The sequence below is a fragment of the Apteryx mantelli genome, chromosome 14 (genome assembly GCF_036417845.1).
Source record: "Apteryx mantelli isolate bAptMan1 chromosome 14, bAptMan1.hap1, whole genome shotgun sequence".
NCBI lineage: Eukaryota > Metazoa > Chordata > Aves > Apterygiformes > Apterygidae > Apteryx > Apteryx mantelli.
Window position 1 is genome coordinate 14,069,548 of NC_089991.1, and position 12,640 is coordinate 14,082,187.

General features: G+C 38.9%; 2 protein-coding genes across 4 annotated transcripts in view; one reads left to right on the forward strand and one right to left on the reverse strand.

The window, feature by feature from the left end:
- Positions 1-8,471, forward strand: part of TTC1 (tetratricopeptide repeat domain 1) — a 35,814-nt gene extending 27,343 nt beyond the window's left edge. For both annotated transcript variants that reach the window (XM_067304961.1, XM_013953691.2), the window contains one exon: positions 7,815-8,471. In XM_067304961.1, coding sequence (XP_067161062.1) covers positions 7,815-7,948 — 134 coding nt within the window. In that variant the 3' untranslated portion in view covers positions 7,949-8,471. The remainder of the gene's footprint in view (positions 1-7,814) is intronic.
- The window catches only part of PWWP2A (PWWP domain containing 2A), a 54,677-nt gene that overhangs the window by 2,396 nt on the left and 39,641 nt on the right, over positions 1-12,640 (reverse strand). The window contains exons 3-4 of one of the 2 annotated variants that reach the window (XR_010885652.1): positions 11,329-11,416; positions 9,410-10,156 (exon numbers count right to left, since the gene is read on the reverse strand). The gene's annotated coding sequence lies outside the window, so the exon portion shown is untranslated. Of the gene's footprint in view, positions 1-9,409; positions 10,157-11,328; positions 11,417-12,640 lie in introns of those variants that run through there. The other variant, XR_010885651.1, reaches the window with a different exon arrangement.

Sequence of the window (12,640 nt, forward strand, 5' to 3'; positions counted from 1 at the left end):
TATTTGATCTTGAGCAGCTATATTTGATCTTGTGTCTGAAGAAATAAATTTGGTTCTTTATGTAGCATTTTCCACCTATAGACTTCCAAGCCTTCATATCTATTCATTTTTCTGTAGTATCTCAATTTTGTTTGTGTGGAGGCTGAAGCAAACCTACCTAGCGCTGCAAACAGGCCTTAGGCATTGCTGGGAATAGAATCAGATCTCCAAACTACATTGTTCATTGTCTGGTTAGTTTTGACCTTTACAATTTTGTACTAAAGCACACTGCTGACTGGAGCTGTTTATCGAAGACAATTTAATTAATATAACTAATTTCAATATGCCCCCCCCATTGTGTTGTATGGTATTGCTTGGATAATATTTGAAATGGAGTGATATATTTCAAAAGGATAACTACTTAAAGCCGATTGTCCAAGCAAGATTGGTTTTAATGCATAATATTAATAAGAATAAAGCACTTCCTTACATGAGTCTGAGCTTCATGGTTAAACTAAGCATTCATCATAATAGTTTGGGGGAGAACCTACCCCCTTGGGGGGGGGGGGGGGAGACGACCCACCTGCAGAAAACTTCTGCCAGCATTGCCTACTGCCTCCTAGTTAAAAAGGATTTATACTTTATTTTAGGTTCAGACACTGCACAAGCCATCCAGACATAATGGTGCTTTTTAAAATCAGTTTTTATTTCTTTTTGTATTGTTTAGAAAATCCACACAAAAGAGCAAGAACAAATGACTATTACTTAAAAAGAGAAACTGACTGTACCTGTCCTGTTTCAGAAATAGCTTTCGGCAGTTATCTGTTGCTAATTCTAGGTGTGACAAGTCATGGCTGAAATACTGTTTTAAGATGAGTAGGCTTGAGGGTTTGTGTTGGGAAAGGGGAAGAGGGTGTCTTTGGAGAATTGGATTAAATAAACTCAGCGTCTTTCATACTATAACACTAATTCTTAAAATACTTGAGCAGACTGTTTCAAGGGCTTCTGCTGAAGTCAGGGTTTTTCTTTAATTGAATGTTTTTTGAATGCAGTGCAGTGAGTCTGATTTGCTCTTGTTTTCTACCTATCTTGCCCTGGTAAATTTAAGTAAAGTTGCAGTAAGGCTTTCTAGAGCTGCTGTCAGGAGCTACTTAGAATAAGCCAGAGGTAAACAAGGTTGTGTGATAGGGGTATAAATAAATGACAAATGCAGAAAACTGTCAAAAGGATGATGCCCATTTGTAGGAGATGAGATTGGTTTCAACACTGAGTGATATGAAAGCAGTTCTTGAAATTCTTTGAATTCTCCCTTTGTGCTATTTTTATCAATGTCTAAAGGACCTCACAAATCACAAGGGACTATACTGAAACAATAAACCTAGCATTATAAACTGTCATTACAGCCCAATCCTAGATTGCTAATTTTTGCCTAGATTTCCAATTAGATCTGATCTTTTTATAAGCTATTACACCAGGGGCAGTTAGAATTTCAGGTTTAGACTGGTCTTTTGGAGAACCAGCTCGGGCTGTCTCTGTTGTGATTCTGGAGAAGGAAATCCTTTCTCTTAAATCCCTTCTTAATGATGTTAAGTATGTGCAAGGAGATGCAGTGATGTGAACAGCCAGGAAGGACAACCAGAGCAAGAGTGAGGTAATACAGCATCTAACCTTATGTGTATCCTTGGCTCTTGTGTGTGAAAGGATTCACAAATTGTCACATCTGTTTTCAAAATTACATGATGTCATTTGGCCGGGTGATGTTTTATTCTTAGCTGTGCTTGCAATCACTAGTGTAACACACAAATTGAGGAATTTTTCCGCAATACATTCTCTTAATAGTACATTTGAAATTAAATTTGGAATATGGTGGTAACCAGACTCATTTTTTAAGTGTTATTAAATTCCCTGTATCCTGTCTGCAAGAGAGGAAATAGTGACATCATGGGTCTAATGATGCAGGCCTGGGAGGGAAGTACTTCCCAGGACTTTCAAAATGCTGCTGTTCTACATGAGGTCAAAGACAGACCCTTACAGCTGCAGGCTAGGTGGGAGCTCTGGAAGGAGTGAAAGATGACAAACTCAAAATAGCTTGGTGGTTGAGACATTTGTATGGATCATTTCTGCTGTACCATGTATTTGTTTTAAGCTGCTTCAACTTTTCTTTTTCAAGCACTTGGTTAATGGCATTTACCCACTGAGTACTGTGGCAGAATAGAAAATTGCTTGCTGTAATCTGTTAGGAGATTATCCGGCTATTGGTAAACAGTGCCAAGGTGTGCGAGCATTCCTCTGCTTTCTCTCAGGGAAGCCAGCACCGCCTGGGCTGTACCCCAGGTTTCCTGGCTCCTGGAGAGCAAGTTGGACACATCCAATAGTTCCAGGCAGAGCCAGGCCTGCCCCGGGAGCACTGGCACTAAGCTTAAATAAATAACAATATCTTTCAAAAAGAATGTCACACTTCATGCTTTGACTTCTTTGAAGTTTGGGATTGCACTGAACTCCTATTGTAGTCAATGAATCAGCCAGTAACATTGTTTTTTTCAGGCTTTTGTTCTTTCAACTAAAAATAAGCCCTGGTATACCCAGTTAAATAACCTGTCATGAAAACTAGAACTGTGTACAAAAAAAAAAGCCAAAAAAACAAACACAAAAAGTGCCTCTTCTTCCTTCTCCAAGTGTTCCTGTTTTCCTGTGCTACAGCTTGTTATCACATAGTCTGTAAGAAGCTGAAACCACAACTTCTTAAGTGATTGTGTGTAAATAAATCGGAGTACACATTCTTGGCTGGATTTTCCTTCCAGACTACCTAACTATGAATTCTCGCATGCAAATGGTAGCACATGTGATTAATGAAGTTGATGACATTTAAATATGTTATTTATATATTTATATATATATATATGTTTTATTGCCAAACCAAGTTCATTCCTACTGTATATTCTGCAAAGGTTTAACTTTTCCAAAGCTGGTGTTGCCACTTAAATTATTTTCATATTTTCCATTCAGTCTTTGCAGGTGAGTGCTGCCGCTTGTCAGTGAAGTTTGCTCAGTAGCAGCTAACCTTGGTTTATTGGAGTTTCACAACGTAGTGAAAGCTTAATTTATAGCACATTTTTTAAAAGTAGTTTTTAAATTCATGTGTCTTTCCCTTTATGCTTTCACAACACGAGCATCCTTTGCCTCAGTAATTGCCCAGGATGTGAACCCATACTAACCATTTTCAGTGTTTGTTTTTTATTTTTCTTCTGACTTTAAAACTGAAAATTTCCAGCATTGTGCAACAAGCTAGTCTTGTTTAGAAAAAAATATCATTTTTGTGATAATGAGGAGCAGCTCCTTTGAGGAGAGCATGGGAGAACAGGGGAAGTCTGGAATTCAGTTTTAGAAAGGTTTAGCAGCCTGGGGTTTGTGATGGCGGTAGAGTTTTCTGCATGGCTACATGGAAGTTAAGTATGTTAGTTATTTAAAAAAAAAAAGAAAAAAAAAGGTATGGAACATATGTCATCTATGTAACCCAGCTTATGCACATGGAATTCATCAAATCCAATTAAAAACTATTGAGACTTTCAATGTAAGTTATAAATGAGTGCATTACAGAAAACAGTAAAATGTATGCGGTTATTATTGTGAATAACAGGAAGGCCCATCAAAACTTATCGCCTAGGTCTTTCTATCAATATGAGCTTTTTCCAGCTACTTGAGATCAGCAAACATATTTACTAGGCTTAGTGCCTCAAGAATAAGGTGGTTGTTTGTTTTTGCATGTGTGGGTTTGTTTTTTGTTTTTTTGTTTTTTGTTTTTTTAATACTGAAGGCCATGCTGTATTTTAAACTAAGAGGCAAAGCCTTGATACTGTATGTAGGGAGAATTGAGGTCACTTGAAATAGTGTAAACAAGAACTGATACAGTTACTTTTAGTTCAGTCCTCACATACAGTTTAGGGAAGGGTAGAAGATTTGCCCTGGCTCTTTCAATTGCTTCAGAAATGTTGCTGGAAATACAGTAAGTTCTCCAAAGATGAAACCTCATTGAGAAATTTCTTAGCCATAATATTTTGTATTCAGCATAAACAATACCTAGCTTTTCAGCTTCCAAACAACACATTAACACTAGCAACTATACTAGAAGAATTACAAAAAAGACTCAATTTTGGTTGTTTCATTACGAACAAATAGTGAGAAACCTTGTGCATCTCCCTTTTGCCAAAGGAAGTTTAGGTGAATAATGAATTACAGATTTCTGAGCCCTATACTAATTTTACAGGTTAGTTTCCCTGTTAACCTGTGAATATTGTTTTGATGAGTTAACTTAATATGTTAGAGTTCCAGGTTAAAAGTAGATGTGTTTTAAAACATCAAGAACAAGAAGATCTCTCAAAATACCATCTCAAAGAGGAGACTGACGCTGCTCCAGGACAAATGAGCGTCCGGCTGCTGAGAACTCCTTGCAGCCAGGTCACAGCTCCACAAACTTGCTTGTTCCTCCCCCCCCCCCCCCCCCAAGCACAATCTCTCTTTTAAGAGAGCTTTTTTTGGGGGGGGGGGAGAAGGGAGGGGAGTGGACTAACTACAAATCTTAATTTAGAGATGAAAGGAGAGTGGGGGAGGACAAATGGTGCTTTCCTACAATGATGGGTTTATGTGCTCAAAGCAGCAGGAGCAGTGCTTTGGGCTCTTGTTCCTGGAAAAGGCAAGGCTTGCTTCTGCTTCATTAACAATTTAATAAATGTGGCTGCACCAAAAGATATTGCTGTATGTGGATTTAAATGATTGAATAGGAAGGTGACCTATGACTGTATTGTTTAATTATTCAATCAAAGCTGGGTGAGATGAAGAATATAGTATTAAATATAACATATAGTCTTTAGCCTCCCCCAAAGAACTGGCTTAGCTACAAGCAAGAATACCAAGACAGTTGTTCTGTGTTTATTGGCTCTAGTATGACCGGAAAGGAGCCATCGTACTAACTCTGATTAGAAAAGACCTTTCACTGTTTCCTGAAACAGGCAAACTCGGCTGCCTGCTCCTGAGCCAGCTGCAAGGCTTGGATAACTTGTAAACTGTTTACAACTGGCTCTAGGAATGCCAGACTATGCCAGGATTCTTCCACTAGCAGACAAAGATGCATCTCAACCCCCAAACTTGAAGCTAAGCAATGACCAATCGTTTGTCTAAAAGTACATAGCAACTATTCATCTCAGTGCTAGAGATGCTCTGAAGAGCTTTACAGTTCTATAACCAAAATGCTTATTGGATGAAATGTAAAAATTATCAGCTTGGCTTAATACTTCATTTATCTTAAATATAGTGTAGCTTTAAAAAAAAAAAAAAAAAAAAAAGACTGGTACAACAAAGCTAGTTTTAGCTGAGCCACTCACTGGAATGACCTTGTCCAAATCACTTGACCACCTCATCTGTTAATCCAAACAGGAAAAAATCTAACTGAAGAAAAATACTGTTCCACCAACTGATCGCTTTTGTAGATTAAGGTGTTTTTTTGTTTGTTTGCTTGTTTCTTGCATAAAACTGCAAAATTTCCATTTTGATCCCCAAAGATTACTCTTGTTTTAAAATAATTACACAAATTTCAAAACTATCCAGTTGTGAATCAGCACTTTGACACAAGCTCTTAATTACATTGGCATACTTAGGAGTGTGGTAGTAATGATAACTGGTAGTTTCTTTATGCAGTATTGCATAAAGATAAAAATGTTTTAGATAAAAATGTTTACATTTTTTCATCTGTCTTTTGTATTTTCTGTGAATCTTTATTCAAAAAAGTTGCCCTGTCCCAATTAAATCTTGCAGAGGTGATGGAAAAAATGGTATATTTTGGTTTATTGTGGTGGTGTTCAAATCAGGTTAAGCTGTTGCCAAGCAGTATGCCCCTTATCTCTTGCATCGATTGGATAAGTTAAGACTTTGATACGATTTCTGTTCTGAGCATGGGCGCAGGCCTGCCGTGTCATGCAAGGCAAATCACTTGATCCCTTTATACTCCGTTTGTATAGCATAAATACTGCTTGTCTCTTTTCGTACAGGACTTGTGTAGGACTTTGCTCCTTATGTTTCTGTACTTCTACATCATTATTGTGAAGTTATTGCTTCAGTATGGCTTAGCAACAAAGCCCTAATTAAATTGAGTGTTCTGTGTGTTGCAGTGAGGAAACCTAGTAAATGGCAGTAGTGATGATTGCACTGCGGGGCAGAAACAAGCAGCTTCAAGGGAGAATTTTTCTTGGATGCTTTAAAAAAAACCCAAAAAACTATATATGGTAGGAGTTCGTATTAGTTTGCAGTTAGATTCCAATATGTCAAATGCGGCTGCTCTTTGAATATATTCAGAGACTTTAGAAATAGAAATAAAGGAGAAGATGCCTAAAATAACGTAGAACACGTGTTTCATAACTGAGGTGGTCTACAGAAAGCATACGTATAGAAGTAGGAATAGGTGTGGCATCTGCACATTTCTCAGTTACGTGATTGTGACCGCTTCAGCGGCTTGACTGGTCTTGCTCCGTGCTGACTTTTGTTGTTGTCACTCTTCCCCCTCCATGTGCACACACAAAACTCCCTACAAAACAAAATCTGTTGTCTTGAAGATCTAGTAACAGTAGAAGACTTTTTGGAAAATGGTAGGTAGCCTGTGGATGCCAACCTAGGGTTGGCTTCAACTTGTACAAACTTCTCTTGGTCCTTGGGAATTAGTCTACAATTCTGCATCAAAGCCAGGAGGAAAATAATGTTTTTCTTTGAAAACCAGCCATCTTCCTTCATCTTTGCTGTGTCATGCCAGCAGCTCAGCTAGCCAGTGTTCAGCCAACATTGAAGCTTCTTGTTTAATTTCTTGTTTAGAGCAACCTCTGCTTCTTGTTTAATTTCATGCATTTTTATCTATTCTGTTTATCTATTCTATCATCTCTATATAGAGATGACTAAAAAAGGGATGTCCCTTTTTTGTCCTCCTTATTTAGGTGGTAGTGAGACTCGTATTCAAAGAGTCTGAAAGCTTTTATAGTATATATCAATAGAAGCCTTTAGATTTTATTAACTATCATACCCTGTATAAATTTAACAATGCTTGTTAAATAATGGTTGCTTAGAGCTCTTAACAGTGATAAATTAACTAGAGAGCTGCAGTTTTGGAGGTGAATTCATGATGTCATGTCTTTAAACACATGCCAAGTTTTTTGCAAGCAAAATGGTTGTAACATTACTGTATGCTTCAAATGTAACTGCAGGTGCAAATGCATTTGCATGGAAGATTTGATTTCATTTTTCTTTATATCAATATACACATGTATAAAGGAGGTTTTAATAATTACAAACAAGCAGAGTTTGGAGCTTGTCTTTCTCTGTTTCTTTTGGAAGTCTAGGAAACTGGGCAGTTAAGTTGAATGTTTACAGAGCTATAGCTACACTGAAAATGGCAGGACCTGAAAACTTTGTATTTAAAAATTGAGTGTTGGCAGTTATCAGAGGTTAAATCCACGGTTAAGCACGGAGGAGAGCAATGCCTTGTTATGAGTTATGAAACTCATGACAAGAGCCTATGATTGAGGAAATTGGACACTTCAGTCCCCGAGTCTTCAGCAGGGCTGCCTGATAGACCGTTCAGGATTGGAGAAGTGATCTGTTTTCAACTGCGAAGTTACTGTATCAGAGTTAGAATTTATTTTTAATTCATTTGAGAGCCTGAATATTTAACAAACTGGAGACACTTCCACAGCGCTCACCTTAAACTTGTACAGTTGGACTGTGTAGTCAGGCATAATTCAGTGGGAGTTTTCCCCTCTGCTTATTTACTTACATATTATTTCTCTTTTTCATTGTAGGCAAACTGAAGGATCTTGGGAATTTGGTTCTCCGCCCATTTGGCCTATCAACAGAAAATTTCCAGATAAAACAGGATTCATCAACTGGTTCATACTCCATTAATTTTGTTCAAAATCCCAATAACAACAGATAACATGAATTCAGTCTAGTTCTGCTGGCTTTCAGGCTTCATGACCAGGTGCTTGCATGTACCAATGAAAGGATTCTGCAAACATTTATCATTCTATCCAAGCAAAGATAGACTCGAGCATATTCATTTCCCTGCTTGTGAAATTACTTACAATGTGGATGTAAAGCAAGTCATTTGACTTCTCTTAGTGATAACTTTGTGTCCAGTGTGTGATTTTTTTTTTCTAATTATTATTTATTATTTTTTCCCCCCCCGTTGTGGTGTTTGGCTTGCCTGACAGCCAGGTTCGTTCCTTGGCTCATTCAATGCTGGCAACAAAATTCTAGCAAGCAATTCAGTTGAATCAAAATGCCCACGCACCTGTAGCCATATACAAAGCCTAATGGTGTCTTGGGGAATTAATGAATCTAGCAGAAGCACTTCTTCACACTCAGCAGGTGAATATGACTGACAGCATGCATGCAAGCCAGCCAGCCTCTTCTGTGGAATAGTTTTTCTTTGTAATAAAGGCTTGCTATTTCTGTTGGTTTGGTTTGTGAAGTTCTTGCCTCATACAAATCCTTCCTATGGTGGCATTGTTGTTAAAAATGCTTATAACTACTCACAAATAACAAATTTGCAAGACGCTATTTTGAGGCATTTGATTTTTTTTTTTTGTCTTGTTTATAGCACTCTCAGTAAATCGACCTTGGGGCCACCCTTACACAAGAGCTTTTCTACTTTTTATTGATTCTTCTGAAGATGACAGACAAGCTACATACCAAGTACATATACTTTGTAATGGTACCATAAAGTTACTGGAATTTGCTTGTCTGAGATTCATTCATATTGCAGATATTCATAATAGCAAATAAATAAGTGACATTAAAGTTGATTGCAAAAGATCTTCATAGTGTACTAGACCCTGAGAATTTTGAAATATCTTTATATATGTGCTGTTCAAGTAGTTCACTGAGATTTTGGAGAAGCAGTATCTTTTGTAACTGCTAGCTACTATTTTTTTTTATATCAATGCTGAAATGTTTATATTGGAGGCAGATTTTTTCAGTTGTCTCTGGGTAGATTTCAAAACATGATTTAATTAAATAATTAGTGGTAGCTGCCTGTTGGCTATTAGTTGTCATCTTATATTTATTTCAGGAACTTTTTTTTTTTTTTGCATGTACTTAAGGGCTGAAATTTTAGCAGTTGCGTGCCTTGAGCCCCAGTCTTTACACTGACCTGCCTGAAAGGGCCATCTCAAGCTAAGGTGTGTTTCAGGGGAACAGTTCTTCATGCTGCTGTTTTTCCTTTTGTCTGGGCAGACATGGGGGGGGGGGGTGATTGCTGTTGTTTAACTCTTGTCCTGCTGCATTTAGTTTTTACTCTATAGTTGCCTGATAGTTTGTAAACTATATCAAGTCTGCAGTGAATATGTTTAAAGGGTTAAAGGAATTCAAATGCCAGTGCTGAAAGGAGAGAGAGGGCCTTATTCACAGCAGGGCCTGCGCAGACTTTCACATCTGCATAATTGAAGTGTCATTTAACTAAACAACAGAAAACAGCCTCTCTGATTTCCACGCGCTGAGACTGTAACTGTGTCATGCTTTACTGGACTGAGGCTTCTACCATGCGAGGCCAAATTTTCTTTACTAGTAAAGACTGGGCAAGCTGGTAGGTGTGTGGAGGGGAGGTTTCTAAGACATTTTGCTCCTCAGCCCAGCAGTTGCTGCAGAGCTGCTTCCCAGCCAGCAGCTGGGTGTGTCGACTCCCAGGGCCAAGGCGGAGGGCTGAGCTGCCTGGGCAATGTGGGGGTGAGGGAAGGTGCGGGCGAGGAGCCTGCTCACACCCAAGAGGCCATGCAGGTCCAGGTAGGCTCATTAGCAGGCTCTGAGCTGGCAGCTACGCAACCACTCTGCTCTTCAGATGCAGAGTGGTTCTTAGGCTTTTTAGGTCAGGCAGAGTGTTGGGACTAGTGTAAATGTGAATAATCTCCCCTGAAACCTGGAGCACTAGGGAGCAGAGATGTCCAAGCTGCTGCAAAGGAGCCCTGGGCAGAAGCAGTGCTGAGCTGGAGCTCGTAAGCCTGGCCAGAGCCCAAAGTGAGGAGCTGCTCAGGTATGTCTGAATCATACTTGCCTAGAGCTCCTAGTTCAGCATGTGATGGGTAGAGATGTCGTGGTTCTTGCTGTTGCAGGCTCCTGCTGCCTGGAAGTGAGCAAGTGGCTGGCCCTGGAAGAAATACAGTGTCTGCACCGGGAGCAGCATGAGCCACTGACTCTTCGTTAGCCAACTCTCCACCTGGCCTGAAGGGCAGGGAGAGGAGCTCGGGTAGGCTTGTGTCTTGTTCACCAGCACTCACAGTAGTCCTCCTGCAGCACTGAATGTGAGGCCGCTTAGGTCTGAGCCCTGCCAAATTCACTGCAGTACTCAACTGCAGTGTACACACCCACAGAACATGTGTAAACGGAACCACTTTGAAGCTACTGTACATACTTTTAATTTTCTATATGCCTTGGTTATTACCAGTTAATTGCTATCTTTACTCACAACGTGTGTGTGTGTTTACCAAAGCAGGGCTGCTGTGCAAAATTACAGCCAGTGACTTAGCAACCTGCTGCTTTGTCTTACAAATGAGTTCAGTGGCAAGTTTTCCTCCTGTTCCAGTCCTGCTTTGAACCTTTAAAGGCCTGGAGGACTGCAGATGTGCCTTCTTAAGTGGAGGCTGGTTAGCTTATTCTAGAAAACACAGGCACAATGAAACTTTTGAAATTACTGACTGATATGCAAACATGCTGTCGAGAAAGGGTGCAACTTTCCTTCATTTTAAAGCCAAAGGTACACAGCAGGCATCCAGCAGGGAAGAAAAAATGAAGCTGAGGGACTGCAGCTGATTTGCTTTTCACACTTGTATTTGTAATTTAATTACGTTGTGTGAAAGAGGCAGGTTAGTGTCACTGAAAATTGGACATACCATTACTGAGGACTCAAATCTATAGGTCATATCTACTCTAAGTGCCACTCTGGCTAGAACAGAAAGCTCTGAAATGTGTTATCCGTCATTATAGCAAGTTCTGTTCTACTTTAAAATTCCAATTAATTGCCTGAAAGAAGTTCTTTTGCGTTGTCCAAATCCTGAGCAATTGCATTTATTTTGCTTTTTTTTAAGAGTATTTTTTTAAATCAGTCTAAACTAGTTGTCGCAGCTGTCTACAGAAAGGTAATTGGTACTTCCTCCTGTTGTAATTGGCCACAAATCCACCATGTTGCTAGGGTGCTTTGAACCACACGTGCTCAGTGTACAACCTCTAATAGGAAAAAACGTTTTATGAAACTTAATCTTTTAAATGTGAGTGCTCTCAACTGACCACTTCCCTTGTTAATTTGTTCCAATGGTTACTCACCCTTATTGTTTTTAACAAACATGTGCCTTTTTTCCACTTTGAGTTGTCCGTTTTCAGCTCCCAGCCTTTGTTCCTTCTTATTCCTTCTCTGTAAAATTAAAAAATTTTTAGTATCTGGCATTTTATCTCCATGGATATACTTACATAGTAATAGCCTGTTGGTCCTTTTTGTAAGCTGAACAGACAGGGTGGCTTTAAGTCTCTCCCTATGAAGAGCTTTCTCCAGGATTGCCACACTGTTTGCGGCTTAGACTTTCCATTTTTTTGACATTTAGAAAAGGACATCAGAACTGGGGCTGAGGTTTGCCCGCCTGCTGCTACGCAGAAGTCATGACATGCTCACTTACTCCTTCATTTATGGAGTATGCAAAGACTGTGTTAAGCCTTTCGGCAACAGATGTGCCATGTTTTGGATCTCCCCAAAGCCTTTTCTAGGTTACCTGTTTCCAGAGATGAAATACCCCTCTTTCCTGTAGCTACAGACCATATTTCTTGCTTGTGTTAATGCAGCTAAATGCAAAATTAAGTTGCATTTGATTGGCCCACCTTACTGAGCAATATATGTTGTTCAGTGTGATTGCCCACCACGCTGTTTTCCAGCCATGTTTTGTTAGCCATGTCTCCCCCCACCCCCTCTTAAGCATTATCAATATTGTATTCTCTTGCATCAAGTTTATAGCAACTACCTATTTTGTCTTTTTTTCTCCATATACATTGCTTTTATTTTTTTAATTGCTCACTAATATCACTGTTGTACTTCCTGGGTTTTTAGCCAAATTTTTCCTCTTTTTGTAATTTTTTAAATTTTCTTTTGTGTTTAGTTTCTTAGAAATTACATTTTTCTTTGTCAATTTCTTAGAAATAAGAGATTGTCTTAGAAATAAGAGTCAAGTTTACCCAATTTTTCCTTCTAGTTTTAGGATTTTTTTTAAAGCAGGGGTAGGAATGGAAAAAAAGTGTGTGTGTGTATATGTGGGTAGATATGCACGTACACTAACCCCAGACTGTCTGTGTGTAACCACCAGCTTGCAGGACACTAGTTGACTTTTGTCTTTAGCCATTATAATGTAGCCCAAAGTAACATATCCAGGATCCCATCTAGGGAATGATTTCTAGAAATAATTTTAGAAAAGTCAGTATCTTTTCATTACAAATGCACTTAAAAAGTAGCTCATCTGTTTCCTGGTATGCCAGGTAGTACTCTTTCCTTAGCTTTATTACTGTGTTCATTGGTACACATTTAGTAGCCTTTTTATTCTAAGCTATTTAATTCTAAAATTGCTGTTTGTTCTTTCTCCTACCTACTCCACCC